We start from the raw sequence: 17,707 nt of genomic DNA, 5'->3' as shown, positions 1-17,707 counted from the left end.
CCTGAATCGCTGAGTGTGTGGCTTCAGGCTTCTGTATCTCCTACTTGATGGTAACAGTGAGAAAAGGGCATGTTCTGGGTGCTGGAGGTCTTTAATAATGGACACTGCCTTTCTGAGACACCGCTTCCTAAACATGGTTTGATACCTAAAACATTTGAAAACTTTTACAAATTTACCGTGGAGAGCATTCTGACGGGCTGCATCACTGTCTGGTACGGGAGGGGGGAGCGGAGGAAATGGGGCTCGCTAGTGCACAGGATCAAAAGAAACTACAGAAAGTTGTAAAATTAGTCAGCTCCATCTTCAAGGAGTGGTGTTTCAGAAAGGCAGCATCCATTATGAAGGACCCCATCACCCAAGGCATGCCCTCTTCTCATTGTGACCATCAGGTAGGAGATACAGAAGCCTGAAGGCACACACTCAGCAATTCAGCAACTGCTTCTTTCCCTCTGCTATCTGATTCCTAAATAGACATCGAATACTACCTCACCTTTTTATTATTATTTGTTTTTGCACTTACTTTTTAAATTTATCTATCATATTTACTGTAATGGGTTTATTTATTTTCTATATTTATCATGTATTTCATTGTACTGCTGCTGTGAAGTTAACAAATTTCACAACATACGCCAGTGATATTAAACCTGATTCTGATTCTGATAAATGATGGATGAAAATATAGGTGGAATGATTATTAAATTTGCAGACGACACCAAAATTGGCAGATTTGCAATTCAGGTGAACAGTTGACAAAGGATTCAGCAGAATATAGATCAGCGAGAAATATGGGCAGAGAAATGTCAGATGGCGTCAGAAGTGTGAGGAGGTCAAAGCTAAAGGGAAAGTATGCAGTAAATGGCAAGACCCTTATGAATATCGATGTTCAGAGGGATCGTAGGATGCAAATCCATAGCTCTCTGAAAGGGACAACAAGTCGTTAGTCATTTTGCCACTATATAAATTTTAGTTAGGCCACTTTTGTAGTTATGGTCACTCCATCATAGAAAGGAAGTGAAGCTTTGGAGAAAGTGCGGAAGTGGTTCCCCTAGGATAATGTCTGGATTATAGGATATGAGCTATAAGGAGAGGTTAGACAAACTTAAATTATTTTGGCTGGAATTCCAGAAGATGAGGATGACCTGATAGAAGTATATTACCACTTGTTATCAATATTAGATTATGAGAACACTCAGTCCTCCTTTATTGTCATTTACAAATGCATACATGCATTAAGAAATGATACAATGTTCCTCCAGAGTGATATCACAGAAAACAGGACAAACCACAGACTAACACTGACAGAACCACATAATTATGACATATAGTTACAGCAGTGCAAAACAATACCACAATTTGATAAAGAACAGACCATGGGCACGGTAAAAAAAAAGTCTCAAATCGACTCCTGAGTCCCCGATAGCAGGTGGCAAAAGGGAGAAACTCCCTGCCGTAAACCTCCAAGGCACCGACAACTGCCGATGCCTTGGAAGCAGCCTACCACAGCCGACACCGAGTCTGTCCATCTGAAAACGTCGAGCCTCCAACCAGCCCCTCCGATACAGCCTCCCGAGCGCCATCCTCTATCGAGCGCCTTCGACCTAGACCTGGCCGCCGAAACAAGCAAAGCCGAGGATTCGGGGCCTTCTGCTCCGGAGATTCCAGTTACCACACAGTAGCAGCGGCAGCGAAGCGGGCATCTCAGAAGTTTCTCCAGATGTTCCTCCGTACTCTCATGTCTGTCTCCATCAAATCAGAATTGTGCATGGTCCCCTACTTGACAGATTACAGATATCATTCACCGGAGAGGCCGCACGCACTGCGTCACACCGCCATCTTCTCCTCCTCCTCAATATACCATAGAGAGCATCCTCTGTGGATGTATAAGAACTTGGTATGGCAACTGTGGTGCAAGAAGCTGGGAAGAGTTTGGAACGCAGCTCAGCACATCACAGAAGCCAGCCCCCCCCCCCTTGCTGAACTCTGTCTACACTTCTAACTGCCTCAGTAAAGCAGCCAGCATAATCAAAGACCCTAACAACCCCAGACGTTCTCTCTTTCCCCCCTCCCCTTTCATTGGGCAGAAGATACAAAAGCCCGAAAGTACGTACCACATGGTTCAAGGACATAGTTAACCCTGCTGTTATAAGTCTATCAAGTGGTTCCCTAGTATGATAAGATGGACGCTTCACTTCACAATCTGTTTCTTTAATATCTTGCATTTTATGTTTACTAGCACTGCACTTTCTCTGTAGCTGTTACAGTTTATTTTGTACTGTTATTGTTTAACTTTGTTCTGCCACAATGTGGTGTGTACATTGATCATTATGAACCGCAGAGAAGACAGGCTTTTCATTGTACCTCAGTACACATGACAATATAAAATTCCAATTCCAATTATATAAAATGCTGAGAGACATGTACAGAGTCTTTTCCCCAGGGTGCACATGCCAAATCTAGGGGGTATAGATTTAAGGTGTGAAGGGGAAAGTTTAAAAAAGATTTACAAAGCAGGTGTTTTTTTTTACACAGAGTGGTAAGTACCTAGAATGCACTGCCAAGGAAGTGGAAAAAGCAGATGCCATAGCAATGTGTAAGAGGCACTAAGACAGCACATGAACATGTGGGGGATTGAGGGATATAAACTAAGTGCAAGTAGATTTGCAATTTGAATTGACATTATGATCGGCTCAGATGTGTTGCCATGCTGTGCTTACTGTTCAAGGTAACAGTTACCATCTCCAGTAAATGAAAATCAATAATAGCTGCATACACTGGAAATCTGAGATACTGTAAATGCAGGAAATCACAGAAATAGTTTCTGTTGCAAACAAGGTGGTATCTACGGAAAAAGGAACAAAGTTAATATTTCAGGTCAGAGACCATTCATCAGAAAAGGAAATGAATCTTTAAGTTGCAGAAAGATAGCAGAAAGAACTATCCCCATTCAAGAAACATTCATAAGCAGCTAAGCAAATGGAACAAGGTTATGGTGATTTATGAATACTGATATCTGGATATTTTCTTTTTCTTCAAATCAGCTAATGCAGCTGTTGAGTTTCATTCATGTTTTCAGATCTAATGGTATTCCCAGAGCTGCGGAGAGGTTTGAAGGATATGTGTGACTGCCTTATTTGTTTTTTATTTAGAGATACAGCACAGAATAGGCCCTTCTGGTCCTTCGAGCCACAGCGCCCAATCTCAGATATAAGGGGTCAGCATAGCAGTTAGCATAGTGCTTTTACAGCCACCAGCAGTGACTGATGGGGGTTCAGTTCCCACTGCTGTCTGTGAGGAGTTTGTACGTTTTCCTCGTGATTATGTAAGTTTCCTCCAGGTGCTCTGGTTTCCTCCTACATTTCAAAGACGTAAGGGTTAGGATTAGTGAGTTGTGGGCATGCTAATTGGCAGCAGAAGTGTTGCTACACTGGTGGGCTGCCCAGTACAATCCTCACTGATTTGATTTGATACAAACAATGCATTTCATTGGGTGTTTGATAAATGTGACAAATAAGGTAAATTTTTATCTTTAGTTATGAATATTTGATAAGCAAGGGAAGTTTACAAGGCAGTTTCTTGTCATCACAAATCATCGTTGATGTTACTCTTGAGCTAGACCTTTCCCTTTCTCCTCCTGAGTATATTTACCCCCTTCACTCTCTCCTTCCCCTTTCTATTTTATTTTTGTTCCAATACTGATTGAATTTCTGATCCACTGGTTTTCAATCAAATGGTGAAATGAATTTTAAGAACCACACAAATGGATAGTATTGATTGTATGAATTCGAAAAGGAGTTCCTTAATTCTAATCCTAACAATGTGGCAGGTTCATGTTATTCCCTCATTATTAAATATCTGCTGCAGTTGCAAATCTACCTGTTCTCTTCAATCCAAAGCTAATGGCAACTTTTCCTTTATGTGAAGCAAACAAAGCTGAAAACAATAGGAAGGCCTTTCAATTTTAACAAGTAATAAAAATGTAGTATTATTGATGTGCTGAAAGGTTGATAGTTGATATGTGGTGCTCCATTTTTAATGAAAACTGCAATGTCGACGATCCTTCGCTGAGACACTAATGACATCTCCGAAGTATTTTGTTGCAGGCACTTAGTCTACTTCTGTTTCAGAGCTTTAGATAATATAAATTACATACTTGTGCGGAGTTACTCATAAAAGTGCTTCATTGGCACTATATCTTTTACTATCAGCAGGTATATAAGTTCTCTATGCAGTATTTTTGATGTATGAAAGATACAATTTGTTGTGCAGAGTATCAAAATGTAAAGGTCAAAGTTAAAAGTAAATATGTCACCATTTATTATCCCGAGATTCATGTTCTTGCAGGCATTCACAGTAGATACAAAGAATACAATAGAATCAGTAAAAAACTACTCACAAAGGCAAACAACTAATGTGCAAAAGACAACAAATTGTACAAATACAAAAAGAAAAACAATATAATAAGTAAGTAATAAATGATATTGAGAATATGAGTTTCAGAGTCCTTGAAAGTGAGTCTATAGTTTGTGAAAACAGTTCAGTGTTGGGGTGACACACACAAAATGCTGGAGGAACTCAGCAGACCAGGCAGCATCTATGGAAAAAAGTACAGTTGACGTTTCGGGATGAGACGTCGACTTCACTTCCATAGATGCTCCCTAGCCTGTTGAGTTCCTCCAGCATTTTGTGTGTGTTGCTTGGATTTCCAGCATCTGCAGATTTTCTCTTGTTAGTGTTGGGGTGAGTTGTCCACTCTGGTTTAGGACCCTGATGCTTGAGAGTTATAAACTGTTTCTGATCATGGTGGTGTTGGACTTAAGGTTCCTGTATTTCCTAGATGGTGGCAGCAGTGAGAAGAGAGTATGGGCTGGATGTTCTTGATGACGGATGCTGGTTTCCTGCAACAGCACTCCTTATGGCTGTGTTCAGTGATAGGGAGGGCTTTCCCTGTGATGGACTGGCTGTATTCACTACTTTTTTCAGACTTTTCCATTCAGAGGCATTGGTGTTTCCACATCAGACCATGATGCAACCAGTCAGTATTCTCTCCTCTGTGCATCTATAGAAGTTAGCTAAAGTTTGTGATGATATGCCAAATCTTCTCAAACTTTGAGGAAAGCAGAGGTACTGCTGTGCCTTCTTTGTAATGGCACCTGGCCCAGGGACAGATCCTCTGAAATACTAACACCAAAGGAATATCAAGTTACTGACCCTCTTCACATCTGATCTGCTGAGGATTGGCTCATAGACCTCCAGTTTCCTCCTCCTGTAGTCAATAGTCAGAGCTTTGGTTTAATATATTCAGTGGTGCTAGAAATGTGTGAATCCTATAGAATTTTGTCTATTTCTGCATAGGTATGACCTAAAATGTGATCAAATCTTCACGTAAGTCCTAAAACTAGATGAAGAGAACCCAATTAAATAAATGACACAAAAAGCATTATACTTATTCATTTATTTATTGAGAAAAATGATGTAATATTACATGTATTTGTTGGAAGAAGTATGTGAACCTCTGGGGTAATGACTTCTAACTAAGCTATTTGGAGTCAGGTGTTCTAATCAATGAGATGAGATTGGAGGTGTGAGATGTAGGGGTACCCTGCCCTATAAAAAAGAGGCACACAAAGGTTACTGTTGGAGCCTGCTCTTCTCAAGTAAGATTAGATTATGAGGACATGCAGTCCTCTTTTATTGTCATTTAGTAATGCATGTATTAAGAAATGATACAATATTCCTCCAATGTGATATCACAGAAACACAGGACAGACCAAGACTGAAAAACTGAAAAATACCACATAATTATAACATATAGTTACAACAGTGCAAGCAATACCATAACTTGATGAAGAACAGGCCATGGGCACGGTAAAAAAGTTCAAAGTCTCTCGAAAGTCCCACATCTCACACAGACGGGAGAAGGAAGAAAACTCTCCCTGCCATGCCCGACCACAGTCCGACTCTGAGTCGTCGGAAAACTTTGAGCCTTCGAGCCTCCGACACCGAGCACCGAGCACCACCTCTGCCGAGCGCTTCGACCCCAGCCCCAGCCGCCAGCAGCAGGCAAAGCCAAGGATTTTGGGGCCTTCCCTCCGGAGATCCTTGATCGCACAGTAGCAGCGGCAGTGACTGGGCATTTCAGAAGTTTCTCCAGATGTTCCTCCGTGCTTCTCATGGCTGTCTCCATCAAATCAGAATTGTGCACGGTACCCTATTTAACAAATACAATATCATTTCACCGGAGAGCTGCGTCGCGCCGCCATCTTCTCCTCCTGCCTGTTTATGTGCACCATGCCTCAATCAAAACAACTTTCAGAGGACCTTAGAAAAAAAATTGTAGAGATGCATGAAGCTGGAAAAGGCTACAAAAACATTTCTAAAGACCAGAGTGTTGATCAGTCCAGAGTAAGAGAAATTGTCTTCAAATGGGCAGACTCAGTACTGTTGCTACTCTTCCTCAGAGTGGGCATCCTGCAACAATCATACCAAGAGCACAATGTGCAATGCTGAAGGAGGTGAAAAAGAACCCAAGGATAACAGCAAAAGACCTGCGGAAATCTCTAGAACTTGCCAAAATCTCTGTTCATGTGTCCACTATAAGGAAAACACTGAACAAAAATGGTGTTCATGGAAGGACACCATGGAGGAAACCACTGCTCTCCAAAAAAAAACATTGCTGCTCATCCCAAGTTTGCAAAAAACCTCCTGGATGTTCTGCAATGTTTCTGGGACAATGTTCTATGCACAGATGAGACAAAAATTGAACTTTCTGGCAGAAATGCACATTGCTATGTTTGGAGGAAAAAAGGCCACTGCACACCAACACCAAGACCTCATCCCAACTGTGAAGCCTGATGGGAAGGAACATCAGGGTTTGGGGCTGCTTTGCTGCCTCAGGGCCTGGACAGCCTGCAATCATTGAGGAGACAATGAATTCAAAATTGTATGAAGATATTTTAGAGGAGACTATCAGGGTAGCAGTCCCTCACCTGAAGCTTAATAGAAATTGGATAATGCAACAAGACAATGATCCGAAAGACAAGAGTAAATCAACAACTGAGTGGTTTTAAAAGAAGAACGTTCATGTTTTGGAATGGCCGAGTCAAAGTCCTGACCTTAGTCCTATAGAAATGTCGTAGAAGGAGCTGAAGCAAGCAGTTCATGCAAGGAAGCCCACCAACATCCCAGAGTTGAAGCAGTTTTGGAAGGAGGATTGGCCTAAAATTCCTCAAAGCTGATGTGCAGGACTGATCAACAGTGACTGGAAACGTTTGGCTGAAGTTACTGCTGTACAAGGGGATCACACCAGTTACAGAAAGCAAAGGTTCACAACTTTTGGAAGGAGGATTGGCCTAAAATTCCTCCAAGCTGATGTGCAGGACTGATCAACAGTGACTGGAAACATTTGGCTGAAGTTATTGCTGTACAAGGGGATTAAACCAGTTACAGAAAGCAAAGGTTCACATACTTTTTCCAACAAATACATGCAATATTGCATCATTTTTCTCAATAAATAAATGAACAAGTATGATATTTTTGTGTTGTTTATTTAATTGGGTGCTCTTCAGCTAGTTTTAGGACATGTGAAAATTTGATCACATTTTAGTTCATATTTATGCAGAAATACAGAAAATTCTACAGGCTTCACAAACTTTCTAGCACCACTGTAACATTGAAGCGGCTGAAAATGTTACCCATTTACATTTCTTGTTTAGGTTTATTATAATTTGTTTAGATTTATTATATTTAGTATTTAAATATAATTAATTTTAGAATACGAATTGAAAATTAGTATTTAATATGAGCAGTTTATGTTGCATAACATGCAATATACAGTGGATAAGGCAGCTTGTTGATTTAAGTAAAACCTCTTATGAATCTACTGCACATAACACATCTTGTAAGACAAAAACAAAAATCTGCAATTCCTACAATTTTAATTCAAAGCTGTCAATTGAGGAAACATCACTTGTGGAGGAAGAAACTGTTGTCACTTCAAAGGGGCACCTCACATACCAGAGATTATCAGAGGATAATACCCTTGCATTGTCCCCTTCTGCAGGAAGAACGCTCTTTAATATGGCTTCCTGCAGTCTAACTTTTCTGAAACTTGTCTTTGTTGCTAAAATTAACTTTCAAAACACAAAGTTTTGCTGAAAGTTCTTCTGTTTAAGCAGCAACTAATGGAACTACATGAAGTAAGAGGCCTCAGGTTAGTTCTCTGGCTTGATCAGCATGAGTGTTACAGTGCTCTAATACTCTTAAGGAAATGAGCCAATATTTCTGCTTTTTCTAGAATTGTAAGGTTGGCAAAGAAAAAAGTTATTTATTTCAGCTGACAGAGATATTTAGGCCAACCTTGCTTCCCAGCTTCTCTGGCCATTGCCTTAAATTTTTGGACAGAAGATATTCTGCAATTGCTGGAAGTCCAGAACAAAACACACAAAATGCTGGAGGAACTCGGCAAGTTTGGCAGCATCCATGGAGAGAACAGAAGAACATGAGAACATAAGCTGGAGTAGGCCATCTGGCCCAAGGAATAAATAGTTAATGTTTCGGGCTGAAACCCTTCATCAAACCTGAGTTGCTCCAACATTTTATACGTGTTGCCTCAAATTTATCATATTTTGTTGCTTAGAAAATTAATTGCTCAATGCTGTCATTTTTAGTGCCACATCACTGTCTTTAGCATAATCGAAAATCAGTGCTTACCTGGAGAAAATCATGGTGACCCTCCAGAAAATGGAGCTGATCCTCCTGACTTCCACATACTCTAAAGTGATTTAAATTTACTCAAAATCAGTATCAGGTTTATTATCACCGGCATGTGACGTGAAATTTGTTAACCTAGCAACAGCAGTTTAATACAATAGTGTACATAATATAGAAGAAAAAAAAACAAAATAACATAATAATAAATAAATAAATAGATTCAATTACGGTGTACGTATATTGAATAGATTAAAAATCATGCAAAAAGCGGAAATACTATATATTATGCCCAAGGGTTCAATGTCCATTTCGGAATCAGATGGCAGAGAGAAGAAGCTGTTCCTGAATCACTGAGTGTGTGCCTTCAGGCTTCTATACCTCCTACCCATTGGCAACAGCGAGAAAAGGGCATGCCCTGGGTGCTGGAGGTCCTTAGTAATGGAAACACTGCTGCTTGAAGATGTCCTGGGTACTTTATAGGCTAGTACCCAACATGGAGCGGACAAAATTTACAACCCTCTGCAGCTTCTTTCAGTCCTGTGCAGCAGCTCCCCCGTACCAGACAGTGATGCAGCCTGGAGCATTGCAGGAGAATTTACTGTAGATCACATTATCCCTAATGACCTTTCACTGGGTAATCCTTTGATAACCAGGTTACTCCAGCTCATTTTTGGTTTGGGACATCTTCTAAGTAGGTCAATGACTTGCCTTCATACTTACCTCCACCCCACTCTGAACTACTGCATTAATTTTCACTCTCTCCAGCCCAAATCCACAATTTCCTTGAGTCCTTCATTCTCCTGTCATCCACATCTCCTCCACCATCATTGATGTTGCCCTCACCCACATCTCCATTTCCCACAGGTCTTCCCTTCCCCACACCTATCATAACAGTGATAGGGTTCCCCTAGTCCTTACATGTCACCTCGTGAGCCTCCATATCCAACACATCATTCTCCACAACCTCCACCATCTCCAATGGGATCCTAGCATTAGGCACACCTTACCATCCCTCCCTCCCACCACCCCACTCTGTTTTCCGCACAAATCACTCTCTATGCCACTCCCTTGTCCACGACCTTCCCCACTTTAAGAGAACAAATTTCTCATATTCATCACCCCTTGTGTGAGTGTGATTTTTACATCTAATCCTTCTACTTATTTCCTAAACATTTTGCCTCTTATTATTGATGTCACTGCTCTGGAAAATGGACGCCTTCTGTTCACTCTGTGGAGGTCTTTCATTGTCTTTACTCAACCTGTTAAGTCTCCCTTCAGTTCCCTCTGAGCTAAAGAAAGTAACCCCAGCTGATCTTGTCTCTTGTCTCTGTACCATCTTTCATGTTCTTCTTTAAGTTGTCCTACAGTGCTATCCTGTCTTTTAATCAGTTTCGCTGTGGTATATTCAGATAATGAAACCTGTTTCATTCCAGGTCTTTTCAGGTCTTACAAAACTGTCAGGATCAGGATCCCAGCCTACAAGCACTAACAATGGATGTTAAATGCTGTGAAATAAATCAGGATGCAAACCAGCATGATTTTCAATGGCTCAGCAAAAATTGAAAATGATTATTGACTTGTAGCATTGCATATTATTTTTTTCCTTTTAAATATTTAATCTCAGAAGGATTTAATTTTCCAGGAAACCCAACTGGTAATTGGAGAGGATTGCACAGTGAAGGCCAGCCATGGCTCCAGGAATATAGGCAGAACTCACCATTATATCCAGGGATTTTAGTATTTAGTACAGGATCTTATAAATATTTTTGAGTTTGTTATTTCATATGGAGGTGGTTGGGGTTGATATGATTGATATATATGAAGTAGAAAGGAGATGAACCAGAACGTTGCTTCTAGGTTTTAATAAACAGAACAAGAAAATATAACCTTTACTTCTGAAGAACTTAATTCTCCAAAAACACAATTGATAACTGGGATGATACTCAAATAAAGATATAATTAAAAACTTCAAAATAGATTTGAATGCAGGAATGGAAAAACTTAGGGAATAACCTTGGTTTGTAGCATCTCTTTTATTCTTGCCTGGGTTGAGTCCATTATTGTGATTTTAGCTAATATTTTTATAGGTTCTTTCACTGGTTTTAGAATTGTTGTGATCCCATTAAAATCCTCATTCTGACTATGTATAATTCCCCATGTATAATTCTCTTCTTTATATTTTTAGTTCCTTCCTCAGGACCAACAAATGTCTCTTCCCTTGCTCTCAACTCAAACAGTATCTTGGTCAAGTGGAACGAGGTTCCACAACAGAATCGTAATGGACTCGTCCTTGGCTATAAGGCAAGTTGTTATTACTCCTGATTGTTAAAGATTCATAAAAGTGAAGCATTTTAATTTAACATAAAAAATAAGAACATAAAAGTTAGTTTTATATATATATTGCCCTCAATACAATGTGACTTTATCTTGATTGCCACAAAAATTTCCATCTATTGAGGAACAATGAAGTCAACTTAAAATCTGCAGGCACCTTCCTATATTATCATAACCTTCTCATGGAAAAGATTAAAATGCTAAGTTTGCATTCTGAACAATAAATTGGAATTAAACTGTTTTCAGTTTATAAAAAGATGAATATGTAATATTCTTTACTTTTCATACTATGTGTGCATTTTACTGTATTTGAATATAGGTCCTTTACAAGGAGAAGGACTTGGAAGTTCCTATGAAGTTCAAGACCATTGAAGGCAACACTACACACGCTGTTCAACTTACTGACTTAGGGAAGTTTGTGCTGTATGAGATCCAAGTCCTTGCTTTTACCAGAATTGGAGATGGAATGCCAAGCTTCCCACCCATTCTTAAGAGAACCCTGGATGATGGTTGGTATTATTGCAGTGATAAATAAAGCAGATGAATGATTATAAACTCCATTTTCATTTTCCAGTCAGCTGAGGTCTGATGATAAACATCTCCTTCACATGGCTCTACAAAAGCAGAACTCTCCCATTTAAAATTTGATTAACCTGCAGAAAAAATGTTGAGAATCTTGTTTCATGATTTTTTTCAGTGGAATTTTCATTTGCTCTTTTGTCTGCTTGGATACACTCCAGCTGTAGTGCAATGCACAATGCTTGTTAGCAGTGAAATTTACAAGGCCACTACTCCGAAAAACTAACTGTTTTCATTTACTTACAGATTAGCCAGGCTTCATTAACCCAGTTCTGCTAAAATATTGTGACTTAAAGGACCAACATTTAATCTGCATAGTTTGCTTGTCACCTCTATAATTTCAAGAAGCACCAAATAGCCTTCCCTACCCATAGAGATCAGGACCAAGGCCATTCTTATCATCCTATCCTGAGGACCATTTTCAGTTGCTGATCTCCACTGCAGCTTAGTTTGTACCATAGTGCTGCATTTGTGAAATTAAAAGTTCAAAGTAAATTTATTATCTAAGTACACATATGTTACCATATACGACCTTAAGATCTAAATTCCATGCTCCAAGGAAGAGAGATGTCAACCCACAGGATTAGGGAGAGTGGTGATAACCATTTGCCTGGCATGTGACTTCCCTAAAATGCCGGTATTCTAAAAGTGCATTCATATCCCGACAAGGACCTGTTTGGAAAACTCATGCCGCAAAAACATGTCTGTAGCCCTGGAAAGTTTGTGGTCTCCTTGCATGGATGTCATGCCTCCCATGGACACCTGTCCAGATCCTTCTGATTCCCTCTCCCAGCCTCAACAATCATTGTTGCATCCACTTGTTCACTAGGAATGCACGCAGCGGCTAGGAGAATTGTAGAGCATTCATGAGATCTGCCTTCAGGAATCACCATGCCTGTGCTACATACTGAAGACTACGAGAATTTCCAGTACAACAATATGAGTTTCACAGTCACTCAGCAATACTGTTCTGTGAATACCAAAGATGAAGTTCTCACTCGTACTGCAACCTTCTGTAGTAATGTTAAGGTTACCCACAATGCTGTTGTGCCACCCAGAAATGGAGCAATTTCTAAGCAGTGGTGATGACGTTGTCTTGATTACTGTCACTGTCTTAACATCCATTGCTTGAGGTTTGAACTAATCCAATCCAAGTCAAAAAAACCAACATAAACCTTTATTTATAATGCTGTCAATCAAATTATAATTGCCATCACTTTACAGTTGGACACTTGCCCTAGTATTTACAAATATGGAGCATTTTCTGCAAAAGCAATGTAGACAGAGCCAACATTGATCTGACTGCAAAACAGCATTAAGTAGGTTGGTAGAGTAATTAAGTTTTCATAATGTTGTTAGTGGCTGGATTCATATGGATGGAGTCATGGTGACATTGGGTTAGGCTGTAGAGATTAGAATCAGAGTCAGGTTTATTGTCACTGTATATGATGTGAAATGTGTTGTTTTGAAGAAAATTCAGCAGATGTACTTTAATTGTTTACTGCCTTATTGTACTCTTTTTATATACCAGCTACATTCAGTTATAGCATTTTAGTACACACTTTCTTCAAAGAAGTATTCATTTCACATTGTTAGTATTTTACTCCCGCTTCTCCTGTTGGGAGTGATTACTTAAATAATTGCATGATATTATTTTTAAACTCTGATATGAAAAGATAAAGCATAGGTTTCAACAAAGATCCATTAACCAATTTTGTCATCTGTACCTGTTGCAAAAATATGAGAATTTATTGCTTCCTGCACATCAGAGAAAATTAGCACCAGAGCAAAGAGCTGATTTAAGAAATGACTGAAAGCTGGTTTTCAAGGGCAATGTGTAATTCATAAAAAGAGGTCCTGAATCAATACGACTAATGTGGAAAGGTTAAGTTTCAAAAATAATGCTTTAATCACTTTTATTTCTCAGTGCCTGGACCTCCCGTGGGGATTCTGTTTCCAGAGGTTCGAACAACATCTGTGCGTTTAGTTTGGCAGCCTCCAACAGAACCTAATGGGATCATTCTGGGTAAATATAGTAGAATCATGGCGTAAATGTGAAGACACAATAGCCTTTTTACTAAGTATGATACAGGGAGTGTAGGGCAGAGGAAGTGATGAAAGAACATAAGATTACAATTCAAATTTGTCCAAATTTCCAAAATCTGAAAACCTGCCAAATCCAAATTTTTTTGAATGACATCACAAATGTAAAATTCCACAAGAAGATTCTCAGGCAAAGTACAGATCTCTGCGCGCCACAGACTGTTCTGAGAAGTGAGCTGTCATATGAAAGATAGAAAAACATAGCATAAAGTGAAAAGTGAAAATCTCGATCGTGCATCATCAGTGTTGGTGTGAACATATGCCACTTAACGGTATGCTGACCATGAAAAGATCTATCATGATGAACTGAAAATTGAAGGTAATACTGAATATCAGCAGATCAGTTGCAGAAACTTAAGTAAAGGCACGGCATTAAATTTTTAAAGCATCTGCTGATCACAAATATCTAGCACCAGAACAAGTCTATGATATCTGATTGTTTTTATATCTTACATAATGGCATTGCATTTTTAAAGTGTCACTGATGAAAATCTAACACCAGGACAAGTCTGCAATGCTAGCAACGCACACAAAATGCTGGAGGAACTCAGCAGGTCAGATAACATCAATGGAAAAGAGTATAGTCAATGTTTTGACAGGTCTCAAAGGATCTTGGCCCAAAACATCAATTGTACTCTTTTCCATAGATGCTGCCTGGCCTGCTGAGTTCCTCCAGCATTTTGTGTGTGTTGCTCGGATTTACAGCATCTGCAGATTTTCTTCTGTTTGTGATTGAAATCTACAATGCTGATTGTTTTTATACCTTATATAAAACCTTAAAAAAAGTAAAATACAAATACTGTGTACTGTAACCATTTAATCAAAACACAGGTGGAGACTGAAAGCCTGCCATTGTTTGTTGTTGTTCAACAGTTGATTCACGTATCCTCCTGATGCTGCTGTGCTGCTTTTGTTACTCTTCTCACATTATATTTTCATGAGATTAATAATATGTAATATTTTTACTGTTAAGTATATAAGTGTGAAGAGCAAATCTAAGACAAAGACTACCTACCGGTAGCACATAAATTGAAATGATGGCGATCCCAAGCTATGTCATGATATATTCCAAAATCCAAAACACTTCCAGCCTCAAGCATTTCAGATAAGGGCTACTCAAACTGTAATCCTTAGTTATCTCACAATATGCAAAACACAAGGAGAAAGTATCATGGAATGAAGCCAAACAAAGAAATGTGATAACAAGGGCAAGACTTTCTCTTATTTCTCTCTTCATAAATACTATATTTGAATACATGTTGTAAGAGAACGTGTTCTATTTATTTAGAGATACAGCACAGAATAGGCTCTTTGAGCCGCAGCGCCCAGCAAATTAACCCTAGCCTAATCACAGGGCAATTTACAATGACCAATTAACCTACCAACCTGTACAACTTCGGACTGTGGCAGGATACTGGAGGACCCAAAGAAAACTCATGCATTCCACGGGGAGGATGTATGGACTCCTTACAGATGACACTGGAATTGAACTCTGTACCCTGAGCTGTAATAAGCATTGTGCTAATCGCCATGCCATTGTTGCTCCCTGAAAACACTGCTGGGCAGAATGGTTTATATCTAAGTTGAATATAACAACAGTAACTTTCCAAAGAAATGCTTTCAAAATTCCAGGGAACTGCAAAAAAAAGTATTGCTATAAATCCATATGAAATAGTAATTCTCTCAAAGTCTCAGTTGCGCATATGAAAAAAATGTTATATTAACATCATTATTTTATTGAATGAAAGAACTAATAAGCTGTAAAGTCAACAAATATAAATGAATGCGGAGAGATTGGAGAGAAATTTCTCAGGGTTGTGAGCTTAAAACAAATGTTAGTTCAGTAACCACCTCCCATCCTCCATAGTCCTTGTGCAACAGTCAATGAAACAAATGGGACATAATACTAGCAGCCAATATAAAACTGTCTGCTTTATACAGAAACACAAGATCAAGTTCCACCATATCATAATTGTTATAAATTGAATTCAGAGAAAATAAATTGAGGCTTTTTCACTATCCATGCGTTCACTTTTAGCTTGTTCCATGCTCTCAGCAACCTCGGAGAGAAGAAATTCCCCCTCATGTTGCCCTTGAACATTTCACCTTTCACCCTTAACCCATGACCAAATTAGGCCTCACCAACATCTTGCACAACTTCAACATAACATCCTATCTCCTGTACTCAATACTTTGAACCTTCTTGACCAACTTCCCGTGTGGGACCTTGCCAATGGCCTTGCTAAAGTCTATGTAGATGACATCCACTGCCTTGCCTTCAACAACTTTCTTGGTAACTTCCTCAAAAACCCTGTAAGATTAGTTAGACTTGACCTACCACACACAATGCCATGTTGACTATCCCTAACCATTCCCTGTCTATCTAAATACTTATATATCCCATCCCTTAGAATACTTTCCAAAAACTTACCTACTTCAGCTCCAGGCTGAGCAGCCTATAATTTCCTGGCTCATTCTTAGGTCCTTTCTTAAACAACGGAACATTAGCTATCCTCCAATCTTCCGCCTGCTCACTTGTGGCTAACTATGTGTTAAATACCTCTGCCAGGACCCCTGCAATTTCTGCACTAATCTCCCACACCTTGTCCGGTCCTGGGGATTTAGGCACCTTAATTTTCCTCAAGACAGCAAACACCTCTTCCTCTGTAATCTTAATGCGGTCCATGACCTTACTGCTGTTTTGCCTCACTTCCATAGTTTCTATATACGTCTTCCAAATAAATACTTAAGCCCTCCCCCCACCTCTATCAGCTCCATGCCTAGATGACCACTCTGATCTTACAAAGGACCAATTTTGTCCCTTGCTATCCTTTTGCTCTTAATATATCTGTAGAAGCCCTTGAGATTCTCCTTCATCTTGTCTGCCAGAGCAACCTTATGCCTTTTAGGTCTTCCTGATTTCTTTCGTTAAGTGTTCTCCTGCATTTCTTATACTCCAGAAGTACCTCATTTGCTCCCTCCTGCCTATAACTGCTATGCATCTCCTTCTTTTTCTTAACCAGGGCCTCAGTAACTCTCGAAAGCCAAGGTTCCCTAAAACTGATATCCTTGCATTTTTTTTTCTGACGGGAACATTCAAGCTCTGTCCTCTCAAAATTTCACTTTTGAAGGCCTCCCACTTACCAAGTACACCTTCGCCAGAAAACAATCATCCCGATCAACACTTGGTATTATTTCTGATCCCACCAAAATTGGCCTTTCTCCAATTTAGAATCTCAACCCGAGGACCAGACCTATCCTTCTCCATAATCATCTTGAAATTTATGACAGTATGATCTATAGGTTGTAGTTATCATTTTAGGAAGATGTTGCAGAACACAGGAACTGTTCTCTTTTGCATTATTGATACTTGGTCAACTTTTTTTTCTCAGCTTACCAAGTGACCTATCGATTAAATACAAGTAGCACAAACACCGCCACCGTTGATGTGTTGAACGCAAGTGCCCGCCAGTATACAGCTATCGGACTAAAGCCAGAATGCAGTTATGTTTTCCGCATTACAGCTCAGACTCGTAAAGGGTGGGGCGAAGCAGCAGAAGCCTTGGTGGTAACAACAGAAAAGAGAGGTAAGCGGGAACACTGTAACTGCACTACAACTGTTTTATGAATGCTTTCCTGGAGTCCTTTGCCCACATGATGATGTCATCAACATGTAGCATGTAAAATAGAGGGCTATGGGTAACCCTCGGTAATTTCTATAGTAAGCACATATTCGGTACAGCTTTGTGGGCCAAAGGGCCTGTATTGTGCTGTAGGGTTTCTATGTTTCTATGGATTTCTGCTTTGCTGAAACACGCAATAATGTGCAGCCAGCAACCTGCAAAGTTTGCTGCTAACTCCCAGTCAGATAAAGAGCAAACTCCATACAGCTTCAGAAAGAGAGGTGAACTAATGGTCCTAATATGTTGTTGTCAGTGAATACTGCCCGAGTTTTCAATGCTATGCATATTATTTTGTAACC

At 39.6% G+C, this 17,707-nt stretch overlaps 1 protein-coding gene across 5 annotated transcripts in view; it reads left to right on the top strand.

Annotated features, from left to right (window-relative positions):
• The window catches only part of LOC140187285 (protein sidekick-2-like), a 971,472-nt gene that overhangs the window by 753,401 nt on the left and 200,364 nt on the right, over window positions 1-17,707 (top strand). For all 5 annotated transcript variants that reach the window (XM_072242443.1, XM_072242442.1, XM_072242441.1 and 2 more), the window contains exons 26-29: window positions 10,895-11,010; window positions 11,363-11,552; window positions 13,550-13,648; window positions 17,118-17,312. In XM_072242443.1, the coding sequence (XP_072098544.1) occupies window positions 10,895-11,010; window positions 11,363-11,552; window positions 13,550-13,648; window positions 17,118-17,312 (600 nt within the window). The remainder of the gene's footprint in view (window positions 1-10,894; window positions 11,011-11,362; window positions 11,553-13,549; window positions 13,649-17,117; window positions 17,313-17,707) is intronic.

This window comes from Mobula birostris, chromosome 24, assembly GCF_030028105.1.
Source record: "Mobula birostris isolate sMobBir1 chromosome 24, sMobBir1.hap1, whole genome shotgun sequence".
In the NCBI taxonomy this organism is placed as follows: Eukaryota; Metazoa; Chordata; class Chondrichthyes; order Myliobatiformes; family Myliobatidae; genus Mobula; species Mobula birostris.
The sequence above is the reverse complement of the archived record's forward strand: the minus strand, read 5'-3'. Positions and strand labels throughout refer to the sequence as shown.